This window comes from Talpa europaea (assembly GCF_964194135.1).
Source record: "Talpa europaea genome assembly, chromosome: 8".
NCBI classification, from domain to species: domain Eukaryota; kingdom Metazoa; phylum Chordata; class Mammalia; order Eulipotyphla; family Talpidae; genus Talpa; species Talpa europaea.
The window spans coordinates 59,975,760-59,990,469 of NC_140075.1; the positions used below are offsets into that span (position 1 = coordinate 59,975,760).

A 14,710-nucleotide genomic window follows, 5' to 3' on the forward strand; every position below is an offset into this window, starting at 1 on the left:
TACACTATGTACATGAAACAAATGTAGCAATTGGGTACAATCATTCTGAATAGTTTTAAATGACTTGGAAAATACTTGTGTTATAATGTTAAAGGATGGAGGAAAGATACAAAATTGTAGGCATAGCATTATTCCAGATATAAAATGAACATACTATGATTGATTTAAATTTTCAATACCAGACAAAATTGAAATCATGTGTTAGGTATGCATTTAGTGATACACACTTAGGTGATGAACTGTCATGAAGGGCAAGGGAAATAATTATAATGACAGCCACATATTCCTGCTCACTTGGGGAGGAAGATTATAATATAGTGTGGTCTTAGGTTTCCTCACCCAGTTAATGGGAGTTCATTTTGTAATTCTAAATTTTCACATGTATAGTCTCTGCCCTCACGCACGGGTGTTATAGTTCACAGTTCAAAATATTGGAAATTATGAGGAGGTAAGCTAATTTTATCTATTTTAAAAAGATTTATTTTTATGCATACAAAAATTGGGGTCTAGGCCAGAGGTGCAGGGGGTGAGAGAATTCACCAGAGAGAGAGTGGGAAGCAGAACAGGTGGATCCACTGAAACCCATGCTGAGGGGAGCAGCGGGGAAACAGGAGAGGTCCGCTGCGCCTTGTGGATCAACTCCTTGCCTGGGGATCAAACTCAGGCCACAGTGGCTGGCAATAGCTTGATAGTGCTGAGACTTTAACTCCTGCACCACTAGGAAGACACTAAAAGTGTTTATTTTTTTATGAAAAAAATCACAGTTCACTGTTCCTCCTTTTATTTTATTCTAATGTTGAAATATTCTACAATGTACACAACTCCCTTTCAGTTTCAGAACCAGTCAACCAAAGCAAATTTAAAACTTGGTGCAATCATTGGTGCAATTACCCCCCTGCTCCTTGGCAGGTGAAAAGTAACCATAGGATTTTTTTTTAAGAAAGCCTTAAAAATTCTGTTGCAGTTATAGAAAAATTTCTAAGGGTGAAAATATGGTCTTCCTGATAGTAAAGCAGGTGTGAGAAGAGTAGCTGCATATCAGTTAATGACAAGGTCACCTTCTTGTTTTGTTTTGTTTTGTTTTTACTGAGGGAGGTATCATAAGGACAATCTATAAATCTTTATTAACCCAACTATGAAAGGTTCCAGCAATATAAGGTGGGGTTAGAAAAGATTATCAGCCAGAGGTGGGGGCAGAGAGGATTATCAAACAGAACCCATTCTTACCCCAAGGCAATAATTTCCACAATAATTCCATCAAAGAACATTAGGAAAGAACACCCCTTACCCTGGCAAAATGCAGCTTTTGTTCTTTCAGCGCCTATCTGTATCTATGCAGACATCTCTCTTGTTCTCTTTTCCTCAATAACCTTGTCGTGTGCTGATGAAAAGGAACATTACTGAATTATTTGTCAGAGAGATCCAAGAACCCCACCACCATACTGAACCCCATCATCTGAATTCCACCAATGGGTTTTCAATTTTTAGCTTGAACCCATTTGTCAGTCCAAATGAACACATAAGTAAATAAATCTGTAAAAAAATAAAATAAAATAAAAGCATGACCAAAACGTCATTTACATGCAGATCCTGACATGGATCCTATTGCAAACATTAAAAAGCAGCTGTTATTCAAAGTACATCACGAGAAAAATGAAGTCTCTTGGCTCTACATATAACGTTTCTCTTTGCACATTATGGTGCAGTACAATACAGTGTGGCCCAGACTGACATCCCTGAGTCTGTTCTCTGGTTTCGTAGTTAGGGGTTGGAGTCAGGCCAAGCTGCAGAGACAGGGCAGGGTACTCTCCCGTTATCAGCAGTGATGAATGAATGAGTCAAAAAAAAAAAAGAACACACCCCTGCCAAACTGCAATTACAAACAGGTCTCAAATTGAGTTTCCTACCTTAGAAGAATTGACGGAGGACAGCAGTGAAAAACCTGGAAAGGGGTGCCCCAAGACTAGAACTTGACTCACACAAGGAGGTGGGGGTAGAGGGAAGCAACACGACCATTAACCCAGCTGTAGAAATCTAGGCCTCAGGCCAGTGCCTTATTACAAGGCATAAGGCCCAAGCAGGATTAGATTGTTCTAGGGAGTGGAGCACAGGCCTGAGGGTAAAGACGGGGAGATTAGTCCATCCTGGAACCTGTGGCCCCTTCCTAGTTTTGCCAAGTTATCCAACATCTGCAACAAACAGGCCACTCCACAGAGGAGTGACACCTCTCAAAGAGAACAGGACTATACCCGTGCTGTCTCTGCCCTGGCGAGGGGCAGCCATCTCTCTGCCCACCCGTGACTGCGCAGGTGCCTCTTTTCACCAACTCTCTCTTCATTCGGGCAGCAGCCTCCTGCCTGCCCTTGCCTCTGGCCTGGCCCACTGATACCAGATGCCGGCCTCAGTTTCCCTCCCTGGTGGCACAGCGGGTTGAGCGCCATGCTGTGAACCTGTCCACAACCTCTGCAGCGTGGGTTCGATCCCCAGCCAGCCACGGAGAAACCAACATGGCACAGCAGACCTCTCCTGTCTCGCCCGCTGCTCCCCTCAGCAGTGTCATCCATCTGCTGCCTGTTCTACTCCCTGCTCTGTCTCTGATGAATTGTCTTACCCTCCAGCACCTCTAACCTGTACCCCAGTTCTTGTATAAATAAATGAAATCTAAGGGGGGGAAAAAAGGAAACCGAGTGGAAAGTGGTTGAATTTGTGGACAAACCTGAGGGCAGCAGACTCATGTCTGACAGACCCCTGACCTGCTCTGGGCAGAGGGCAGGGGCTTTGTGCAGAGGGGAAAGAGGGGAGGCTGAGGGAGGGTCTGCAAAGGGGAGGGGAAGGGGAGGCCCGAGATGGGCAAGCTCCAGGCTGCTTGTCTCAGCTCCTGGGGAGTAGACACACCTGTCACACAAAGGGGGAACTGCCAGAGATGGGGGAGACCAACTGGTTCATTCCTCCCTGAGGGCCCCATCACTTGTAGCTGCATCAGCCGGCTCCAGCAGCTCAGACCCAACCTCATATTCATAATAAAATGCTTCTGTAGCTACACGTAGCTACACGTTTCCGCCTTTATTTTTTAGATTTATTTCTTTATGCACACAAGAACTGGGGTGCAGGCCAGAGGTGTGGGGTAAGAGGAGTCACCAGAGACAGAGTGGGGAGCAGAACTGGTGGATGGACTGAAATCCACGCCAGAAGGGTTCAGCAGGGATGATACCGGAATTGTCAGGCCTAGTCTCCCAGCCAGGAACGGATTCCAGGCTGCAGGGGCAGCGCTGAGCCCCAGCCGCTAGACCCCCCATGGGTTGGTGTCTCACGAAGCCGCAGCAGGAACTTCGCAGACGCTCAGGCAAGCAAGCAAGTAGAGGCAGTTTGTTTATAGAAAGAAAAAGTTTATTGAGGAGAAAAAGAGCAGAAATAAAGTGGGACTCCCAGGCCAGGGAACCAGGCCTGGGAGGGGCAAGGAAGCCAAAGTGGAGTCGTGTCTCAGGGAATATATACCTTCTTTCCCTCATTATTCTAAAGCTCCACCAGTCTCTTTGTGATTGGTTAGTTCTCCGCTGTCTCACTTAATTTGCTACTGAGTGGGGGATCTTCACATTCCTTATCTAACAGCTTTCTCTTTCCCCATTTGTTGCATCTTTAAATTTATGGCCCAGTCCTCTGGATGGACATCCCTGCATTGAAGTTAAACAGCTGCCCTTCTAATGTGTCCATAAATTAAACCACTCTCCATTTCTCCAATCTCCGCCTCCCTTTACCACCTGAAGGAAACCAGGACTAGCATTAAGAATGTTGTCCTTGGTGCTGGGATGTTTGTTTTTCCTAGTGGAATGGGTTACTTTCCCTTGGTTGTCCTTATCTCTGAAGCCTCCCTAAATTCTTCAGAGGTCCCCTCCTGCACTGTCCCTACAACTGCCTAATTCCTAGCTTGCCCTGTGTCTCAGGGAGACGGGGAGGTCTGCTGCGCCCTGTGGGCTGCTCCTGGCCAGCCGGCGGTGGCAGTGGCGGTGGGGGCGGGGTTGGGGGGGTTGGGGGGGACTCATCCTACAGAGGCTGGCCAGAGCTGGGGATCTTCATCTGTACCCCCCTTGCCCCCAGGAGGCCCACGTCATGACCTGAAAGGGTCCCCAGTTCTCACGGGGAAGCTGAGCACAACCTGAGCTGCAGGAGAGACGGCGCTGCCATGGGGATCACGATGGAGAGACTGAGCCCAGGGCAGGGTCCTCGTTCCCCGGGACAGTGCGGGGGCTCCTGACCCCCAGCACCCACTGCGCTGGCAGCAGGTGCCGGCCCAACCCGGTGCCCCCCAGGCCAGGGCCTCTCTGCCCGACCACCCTCAGCAGAGGCCACGCAACTTAAGGCCCCGCCCGGCCAGCGACCCTGAGACGCCAGGGGGCTCCAAGCAGAGCAGGGGCGCATGCACTACGCCCCTCCCCCAGGGATCTCCAGCTGCTGCATCCACAGGACTCCCGGAACCATCTGAGCACCCCCTGGCCCTGGCCACACTCGCCGGGGGGATAGAGGGTCACCTGCAACCTCCCCTCACCCTCACACCCCCAGGAGCAGCCTGTGCCCCGAAGACACCTTGGGTGAGGGGCGAGATGACTTGTCAGGGAGGACACCCCTCTAGCCACAAACGGACAGTGACCGCGCCCACGGCCAGGAAATGCAAACACGCCCCCCAGACACCGCACCGGGCGCCAGCCCCAGGCAACCCGCATCCCTGATGGGGGAAAGCCCGCACCTGCCCCAGCATAGCTGAGAAGCCCAAGTGCAGCCCCAGGTGCGCCAGACCCGGCCCACCCGACGGCACAGGCGCAAAAGTGACACCGCCAGAACTGTCGGTAGGGGGCGCCAGATCCCCCCATAGGCGAAACCTCCCCCGGACCCTCTACCCTTACTTCCAGTTGCTTCGCTCCCGTTGGCGCTCTTCAGCTCCTTGCTGTCTGCAGCAACCTTTATGTTCGCAGCCCCCACCTCAATGCGCCCCCGTAAGCATTCCCGCCCCTTCCGACAGGTGCCCGCCCTCAGGCTGCCGACCACAGCCTGCACTCCCAAACGCCCCCTTTTTTCACTACCCTGGACTGCCACAAAGGTTTTCGGCGCAAACCCCGAAAGGAAGCAGCCATCCCTTGCCCCTCAGTCCACACAGCCCTTTGCTGTCTCTCCACAGTCTCCACCTGGCTTTCTCCCGGCCGGTCACCCCCGCTCCGTGACCCACACCGGTGAGCGGCGCCGCGGAGCGCAATCACAACAGACAGCAGAAACTGCCCCCCCCCATCCATGGCACCCCGGAAGGCTGAAAGAGCAGCTCCTTTGCACGCTCCTTTGCACGCCCCTTCCCCCGCCCCCATGACCGCTCTAGACTGCCCCCCACAGCTCCGCTCCCTCCAGGGGGAACCAACTGCTCAGTCTCGGCTGCCGAGCCTTCTCCCCGCTGCGGTCTCAGCGCAGCCGCCCCCACCCCCAGCTGTGCGCACTCCGAGGTCGGAGACCCTCAGCTCTCTTGGGGGCACCCGCCCAGCCCCGGGGGTACTCACTGCCGTCCCGCCGCACCAGGTCTCATCACCGCTGCCAGGCGGCCCCTGCCTCAGGCCGGCCCTTGGCCCGTGGGCTCGGCCCGCCCAGGGAGAGCGCGCTCCCCGCGGGGCCGCTCCGGTCCCCTCCCCGCCGTGGGCTCCCCCACAGCCCGGGCGCCACCCGCCCCCAGAGGTTCCTCGGGTCCTCACCCTCGCTCTCCAGCCAACGGGCCTCGCCCACAGGTGCTGCGAAGGGGCTCCGCTGCTCCGGGAGCCCCGCGGCTGCGTCCCGCACCTTCGGGGCTCCTGGCCTTGGCGCCCGCTTTTGGCGCGTCTGGGCGGCGTTTTGAGACTCTCCCGCCGGCTGCGGAGAACCTCCCCCAGGCCGCGTAAGGCCACCCCGACTCTCCTCTCCGGGGGCGCCCAGAGGATCCCCGCGCTCCCCGTCCCAGGCACCACGGAGAAGGCGTCCCCGCCCCAGGGTGCTCGGGAGTCCCCGCCCGGCGTCCGTGGCGGGGCCCAGGGGCGTCGGGCTCCAGCTCCCCCGCCGCTGCGTCCGCGGCTCGGGGTCCTGGGCGGGTCCCCGCCGGCAGCTCCCTCCCTCCCCTCCAGGTCTCCTGCGGCAGCTCCCGGGCGGCGTCTGCCCTCTGGGGTCCGCGGCGCCTCCCCCCGCGGGCAGAGCTTCGAGGGACGCTCACCCCAGACCTGCTCTGAGCGGGGCCCAAGTCCGTCGGCGGCCCCCGCCGTGCGCACCGTCCTCCCGCGGCGCCGGGTCGGGAGGCCGCAGAGAGGAGCGCGCCCCCCATCCCCCCACTCCCGCCTGCCAGCCTCCCAGCCCCCCAGCCTGCCGTGTACCTGGTAACCCCAATAAAAGACCTGCAGAAAACCACTGAGGACTCTGACTCCTCCTTTCCCCGGTCTGCTGGATCCTAGAAAACCTGCTCAGTCGCCATTCCTGCCCTACAGGGGGGCTGAAGACTGGCAGGCCCCCCTGCGCCCGGGGGATCTGGACTCTCTCTGGCGTTCCAGCGAGGCCTCCTCCTCTCTCGTTGGGGGCCCGAGCCCGCCCGGCCTCGGAGACGCCGCCTTATAAGCTCCGCCCCGGCCCCCAGGTGTGAGCCCTCGCCCACCCCCGCGCCTCCCGCGCCCAGGGCCCAGGTGACGCCGCCGAGGCCCCGGCACCGGAACCGGAGGGGCTGCCTGGACGCAGCAGGTACCCGCTCTGGCCCTGAGCCCCACCACCGTGCGCGCCCTGGATCTCCTCGGGGCCGCCCCGCAAAGGATCGCAGCGTCTTGGTTATTTCGGCAGAGACGCTGGAAAACGAACTGACCCTCCGGTGGCTGCAAACGCGCGGGAGACCTTCCCAGCAGCTCAGGGGCTCCCCATGCCACGCCGCGGAGTTAACCTCACACGCAGCACTCCGCGTGTTCTCATCACAATCCTCCACTTTACATTTAACCAAAGTATTCCAGGGACCCAGCACATCGCCCCCCAAAATAAATAATCTCTGTTCCCATGTGTAATCCAATCCCCGGCCTATTTCAACCGCCTACACCTGCTCCCACTGGGTGAGAGCATCTTCCATCTGATCGACTTTTCTCTTTGGCAGCTGTTCCTGACACTGCTCCTCGTTTTCACACCATGAAGGGCTTAGTGTGTGCCCCTGCCTGCACTTGGAGGGGAGGGGGGGCAATTTTCTTTCTTTTTTTCAAGAGTTATTTATTGTGTATACAACCACTGGGGTGTAGACCAGAGGTGGGGGGGGGGCGGGTAGAGGATGCACCAGAGAGAGGGGGATCAGAAGAGGCGGATCTACTGAAATACCCTGGTGAGGGGAGCAGCGGGTGAGACAGGAGAGGTCTGCTGAGCCCTGTGGGATGCTCCTGGCAGGTGAAGGATCCATCTCTTGCTGCAGTGGCTGGCAAGAGCTTGATTGCGCTTTCTTTAACCCCTGCACCCCCAGGGTTTGGATTTCATGTCTGTGCAATCATGTATGTATGTATGTATGTATTTCCCTCATGGCTGCTGATCATTTTGTTTCCCCAGACTTGGGGCTGACTTCCTAGGTGGTGTCCACCAAGGGGAATCAAATCACCATTCCTATGGCGGGTTATCAAATCACCATGACAGAAACGGGGCGATAATTCAGCTTCATTCCACTCTCCACCCCCCTACCCCCCCAAACACACACAGGCCCTATGAACTTCTCTGACAATAACCACATTTTCCATGCGGACTTTTGAGCGGGAGGCTCGCTCTGCTGGAAGCGCCCCCTGTGTCACCTCATTCACGTCATTGCCAAGTAATCGCTCCTCAGAGAGACCCCCCCCAGGATCACTCTGTAATAGTACCCCCATAACCGCAATCTATTTTCCTGACCTTTCCTTCCTAATACCTGCTCGTCCCTGACATTTTCCCCTTGGGCCTGTCCGCTCTCCCCTTTCCTCCGAAGCTCAACAGCCTCGCTTGCTTCTAGAGTCCCTTTTTCTAGGAATTTTACTTTTTTTCCTCACCTGCTAAGTCAACGGAGGATATTTGTCTTTGTCATTCTCACTTGCTTTCCAACAAAGTGCTGGAGGGCAGGGTGAGGACACCCCATCACCCCCAAACCTGCCTGTTCTCAATAGGTTCTGCTGTCCAGTGCATTGAGACAAGACATCCGCTAGAGTGTGAGGCCTTTCGTGGAAAGGAACTTTAATACAATTTGTGTGCAATGAAGAAAAGGGGATAAATGCGGTTTCCAAATCCAGCACCCAGGGTTCCCCGCCCTCCCATGGGGAAAGGCCCAGCCCAACAGGGTTGTCCCAAAGCAGGGCCACTGAAGCCCAAGAGCTGCATCAAGTCAGAAAAGGGTCCAAGAGAGCCAGAACCCCCCACCCTGGGCGCCGGGGCAGAGGTCACTCCATCCATGATCCAGTGCCCCCTCCTGTGCTTCTGGGCTGGGCATCATTTCCAAGCCCCATGTTCACACTGGCAGGTGTGTGGGGTCTGCTCAGCTGTTGTCCAGGGGGCCCGACCGCTGCTGCATTTCAGGAGTTGTAGATTGTTCTCTCCTGGACCCCCTCACAGCACTCAGGCGGCGCCTCTCCTGCAGCCCATTTGATCCTTCCTAGAATAAGGATGGCCAAATTATCTGCCCATGTCTACAGCGGTGGGGTCTCTTCTCTGAGAAGTGACCACGGCGCTCCTTCCCACTGTGGATAGGGGTCATTGCTTTCATTGCTCTTGTGTGAATGTGTCTGTGTCAGTGCTGCAGATGAAGCCCTGGTCAGGCACAGGGTGTGCAAACACTTTATCCCTTTCTGGGGGTTGCCTTTTGTGTGTGTGATTTTTTTTTTAAGATTTATTTCTTAATGCATACCAGAACTGGTGTGCAGACCAGAGGTGTGGGGCGGGGGTGGGGGGTGGTAGAGAGGACTCACCAGAACAGGTGGATTGCCTGAAATACACAGCTGAGGGAAGCAGCAGGGAGGCGGGAGAGGTTGACTGCACGATGTGGATAGCTCCCTGGTAAGCAGGGGATCGAACTCGCACTGCAGTAGCTGGGGAGAGCTTCACAGCAGAGTCTTTAGCCCACGCGCCACTAGGAAGGCCCACTTTTTAAAAATAAAAAGATTTATTTTAATTTATTTATGCATACAAGAACTGGGGTACAAGCCAGAGGGGCGGGGGGTGGGGTGTGTGTGTGAGAGGATTCACCAGAGACAGCGTGGAGAACAGAACAGGCAGAATGACTGAAATGCACTGCTGAGGGAAGCAGCGGGTGAGACAGGAGAGGTCTGCTGTGGCATGTGGGTTGCTCCCTGGCTGGGGATCGAACTCATGCTGCAGTGGCTGCGGATGGCTTCATAGGTTGTGTCTTAACTCCTTCATAGGTTGTGTCTTAACCCCTTACAACACTTAAAGACATGCTTTTTAAGTTTGTATGGATCTCACTTGTTTAGTTTCCCTTTGGACAAACAGAGAAGGGAGGGGTGAAGCTAGAAAATGTGGTCCATCAAGGGCGGCATCAGGGTGGAGAGTCTGCCCACAGGCGCTTCTCAGCTGCAGGAGTCCGGGGCGCTGTCACGGAGATCATGGCCTCTGTCTTATCAGCAAGGCATTGCACAGGTGCTGAGCAGCTTCTGTGGAGCCTTGACCTGCACAGGTCCTTGGCCCCTGGAAGGGAGTTTCCCCAGGAGCAATCTGGACATGAGCTCAGGGGACATGTTTTGTATTAAAAGATGGATTCATTGATTACGTTTATATAATTATGATTACCAATTTAATTGAGTAAAGAACAGTTAACTCAATTATTTTGCAATGTACAGTAGGGTTCTCTTCCTTCAATGGAGATTGAGCCCATTGTAGAATCTCTGGTCCCTTTCAAATTCTACATAGTCATCCAAAATTAGCAACCAACTGACAGCTCACAAGGAGTGACCCCTCCCAAACAGAAGAAGACTATATCAGTGCACGGGCTGGGGGGCAGCATCCCATTTCCCACCTGTGACTATGCAGGTGTCCCTTTTCACCAACTCTCTCCCTCTGCAGGGCAGCAGCCTTCCTGCCTGCCCATGACCTGTCAAGGCCACCTGTCTGCAACCATGCAGGCCTCTTAGCAAACCTGTCCTGTCCGTTTTGTGACAGCTCTTCCTGCCCACTTGTGTCTATGCAAGTGTCCTTTATTCCTCTGTCCCTTTCCCTAATAACCTGTTCTTTAAATATAACTAACGTCTCTGTCTCGTGGAGAAACTTGCCTGGGAAACTCACCCGTGTCCCTGAAATGGGAGCTCCGGTGAAATTTTTCCCAGAGTGAAAACCCAAGGACCCCACACTCAAAATCCATAGACTCCAAAAATGATACAATCTTGCTTACCGGGTTCCAGAGACCTCCATGAAAGGTGAGGAAGCTTGCCTCCATTGGTAGGACTGGAAAAACCCTGGAAAAGGCCTTGGGAACCTTGAGAAGAGGAAATCTCAGGTGAAGTCTGGTAAGACTGTGACTTTGAAGCCTACATGGACTGGGTATTAAAAAGCTCACTCCAGGGCCTCCTCGGTGGCGCAGTGGTTGAGCGCTGGGTTGCGAAGCTGCCCGCAGCCTCTGCACCGCCTGTTCGATCCCCGGCCACCAGGCAAGGGTCCCACATGGCTTGCAGACCTCTCCTGCCGCCCGCTGCTCCCCTCAGCAGTGTACTTCCTTGTTCTGATCCCTGCTCTGGCTCTGGTGAATTCTCTCACCCTCCCGCACTTCTGACTGTACCCAGTGCTTGTATAAATAAATAAATAAATCTTTAAAAAAAAAAAAAAAGTATATGAGTTAACATTAAAAAAAAAAAAAAAAGCTCACTCCAGGCTGTGGCGTTTTCAGCAAAGCCAACAACATCTACTTGGTTATTTTGCACTATGAGTTTATGGAAATATAGGTAAAATTGTTTAAAATTTGATTTGATTTACTATTTACAGAATTGGGATGAGGGTAGAGAAAAAAATTACATCTCAGTAACTCTATTAGTCTCTGGTCCTCTTTGGTGAGGGCTGTATCCTAAACGTCATCATCTTGAGAAAGGAAAAAAAATAATCCCTATTACATTTAGGACTATGATATGTTGTATACCTTATTACTGCCACAACTCCACGAAAGCCTTAACATCCTCTCAGGAGCTGTGCCAGCAAGTGCAGGCCTTCCATAGTAACGAGCCCTCCCCCAACCCCCCCTACCACAACCCTATTCAGGAAGCAGCCAGAAGATGCAATGCCCCTTTCTCCCTTAGAAATGGAAGATCATAACAGAGAGTGGGGATGATGATGCAGTTACCAATGACTGGTCCCTAAGAATTAGCAAGTTTAGCAGGTTTGTCTTTCCCCTATTCCCTGCAATTTCCCCTTGTTTGACAGGTTTGTCTTTAGGGCCCAGGCCTAACATAACAAGTCCTCCTGCATTTCAAGAAAGAGGGAGTTAAACATCAGTTATTGAAGAAAAGCAAGCTGCACCCACCTTTCCTCTTGAAGACCCCTCCCACACCCCTTTGCAGACCCTAGTCCATTTCCTTTTTCTTTCCCCTTGTATAAATACCTCTGCACTCTGTCTAAGAGCATGACAGCTGTCTTTCAGACATGAGTCTGCTGCCCTCCTCATTTGTCGACAAATTAAACCACTTCCCTTTTCTTCAAACTCTGTTTCCTTTGATTGGCTGAGGGACACTGAGGCCTGCGTTCTGTATCACTGGTCCAGCTGATTAAATGGCCTGTCCCTCTCCAGGGGCAACTATAAACAGAGTCAAGGGAAATGAAGAAGTGGGAACAGTAGAGTCCAGTCTTCTCAGTGCCTAAGAGAAGGGCTGCCAAGAAGGGAGCAGCGTGACCACAGGCCCATAGGCTGGGTCATGGGGATGAGGCACAAGTGAGCTTATGGAGCAGCCAGACCCCACAATCCAGGGAAGGAGGGAGACACGGGAATTTCCTTCTGGGGGCCCCAGCAGCAAGAACAGTGGCTAGGCAGCCATAACCCTGGCTGTGCCAAGATGAGCAGCAGGGCAGGGCACGGGCCTGTCTGCGGTTCCAGAGGCTCCCGTGTCAGAGGCAGGGGTGACCTCAGACCAGGGATGGGCAGCGGTTGGCACATTCTCCTCCCACTCTGGTGCCCTCCCCAGAGGAGACTGTTTAAGCACCTCCCTCCTCAGACATGTATCTGGGGCTCTGTAGGCCGGGGCTGCCAGTTAGAGCAGGTGCACAAGCTGGAACCCACTTGCCCTCCATCTGATGGTCTCACAGTGCCTTCTAACTCCTACATTTGATGTTTGACTTTTCAGGAAAATGTCCCTTTTTTCGGACTTAGTGACTGCTCACTCAAAGAAAAACAAAGTGCAAATTTCAGATCATAACTTCACAGATCCCTCCTCCCTAACCTGAAGCTGAGCAGGGTCCTCTGATGTCCTGCTGTTCATCCCAGTAAAAGGAAGAACTTCTGAGCCTCACCCTGTGTCAGGTCACCCAGCAGGACAGTGTCCTGGATTGTTTCACATTTAATTTTTTTTTATTTTTTTAATGAGATAATGTTACGGGTCAGCCCCGATATAAAACAGGTTGCCTGGCTGTGGGTCCTCACCCGCGCGCTTGAAAAGGACTTATTAATACTCCACTGCAGACACACACAAAAGGTTAATAAAAGGTTTATTTACAAGGGAAGGGGAAATGAGGAAATGTACAACTCAGGGAGAAAAAAGGGAGATAAAGTCTTAAATGCGTCCTACCCATTCCGCAGACCTGGAAACCCAATGGCACTCTGAGAGCTGGCGAAGAGCCAAGAGCCATGAAGCCAAAAAGCCCCCCCTCAAGACCCACATGTCTGGTTTTATACCAAACCTGGCTACTTAACCCCACCCTCAGGTTCCAGCAACCTTTCCTTTGGTGGTGATGGGATTTGTCTTTCCCAGTGTCCTGATGGCTTTGGTCTGGAGTGGGGTGGAGTCCACAAAGCCTGCATGGAATTAGCTTAGGACATCCTTTTCCCCCTAACAATAACACTGGTTTTCACACCATATAGGAGTCTATGCATAGGGTCACCCCTTTTTATATGTATGTTACCAACCACCTCCCCTACCAGGGCACCCACAACCCTATAGCTCCCTTCTATCTGAAACAGCCCACACTTAAAAATTTCATCCTGGCTTCACAGAATCTCTACGAAAGGATTCTCTCAGGTCACTGAAAACTAGGGTCAGAAGAGCAATAACTTGATTTCTCCCCATGCTGCTTCCCAGAGCTCCCTGATCCCCAGCTCTCAGCCCTGCAGGGAAGCATCACACAGACAGGCCTTGGCTGGGGCAGCTTCAGGTTGCAAGTGTGTTTTATTGAAGAAGCAGTGAGGAAGTTAACTGGGGGCCCCACACAAGCGTGTCTCACCCCCAAAGCCACATGGTACAAGCCTCAGGCAGGGATGCTGTTATGGGATGGCCAGGAGCCCAACTTGAGTTATTCCCATTGGAGCTCAGGAGAGTAGGGACCATGAGGATGAGAGGGGGTGGGGGTACATCTCTATCTGGCCTCAGATGAGACCTCTTCGGAGCGATCATAGTGGACGGGCAACAGCGGGTTCCCTTCACATGCAATGACGATGTGTCTCCTTTTGTTAATAGTGTTGTAATCGGAGGGCCCTTTTTCCCTGATACACTCTGTGATGCTCATTGGGGACCTGCTCTTGTGACAGTTGTTCTGCCCATTCTTGCAGGTGATATTTGGCTCGAGGCAGATAGCCTGGACAGCCTCCACGGGCTGGTGCACAAAGGTGTTGAACAGCTTCCCTGAAATACTTCTGTTCTCCATCTCCTTGTTGCAGTAGTTGGGGCTGAAGGGGCCGTTTCCGGGGTCCATGTGATCATTATTAAACTTCGGCCAGGAAGGCCGGGCCCCCGCCAGCACCAGCAGCACCAGGACCATCAGTGAGAACAGGACAAGGGACTTCAGAGCCATGGTGGCTGCGCTCCCCTGGAAGCCCCACCTGGGAGAGGAGAGAGGAGGAAAAGCCACCCCTTAGGAGAAGGACCCCACTCCCCCCACTGGGCTCTGGGTTATAGGTGCCCCTTAGATAAGCAAGAAAATCATCCTTTTCCTGTGAGATTTGCCATGTAATCAGCCACTATTGTTCTCAAGAGCATTTTCTCCTGCTTGCTAGAGACACTCGATCCTCCCCTCTGTGGGTGAGCGCCAAAGTGACCAAACCCTGGCAGTCCTGTCTGTGACTACTCAGCTGTTTTGATGTCAAATACATGTGTACCCCATGCTCAACCGCCTCCTTACAGGATCCTTTCGCATAAACCATGAACTGCCCTGACACTCAGGGTCAGGCTGACAGACCCTGCTGTCCTCCAGCTCAAGGAGACTCAGCCCAGAGCCTGAAAGCAGAATTTGTTGTGTTCTTTAGAGATATGCTTTCCTCTCCTAACTAAGGGCTGCTCTTCCCCCAGCCCCACAGGGTCTCTTTGCAGCAAGCAAGCTCTAGACCCTGCCCCTGGCTGTGCCTGGCCCAAGCTGTCTCAGTGCTGGCCTCTCCCCTCCTGCTCCTGCCTCTCCACCCTCAAGTAGAAGCAGGTCCAGAGTCCACCTGGTGGACACTCACCTAGTTTGGTCACCAGGAGAGAACAGAGTCCAGTTTCTTCAATTCTGGTGTCTCTGGGATTCAGATCTTATGGAGACTACAAGGGGCGTGGCTTCT

General features: G+C 53.4%; 1 protein-coding gene across 1 annotated transcript; it reads right to left on the bottom strand.

Moving 5' to 3' along the window:
• Positions 1–13,533: 13,533 nt before the first annotated feature.
• Positions 13,534–13,968, bottom strand: LOC311175328 (ribonuclease pancreatic gamma-type-like; the record flags this gene model as incomplete). Its single annotated transcript, XM_084240221.1, has 1 exon — positions 13,534–13,968. The coding sequence occupies one exon, from the start codon at positions 13,966–13,968 to the stop codon at positions 13,534–13,536; it is 435 nt and encodes a 144-aa protein (XP_084096347.1).
• Positions 13,969–14,710: the final 742 nt, after the last annotated feature.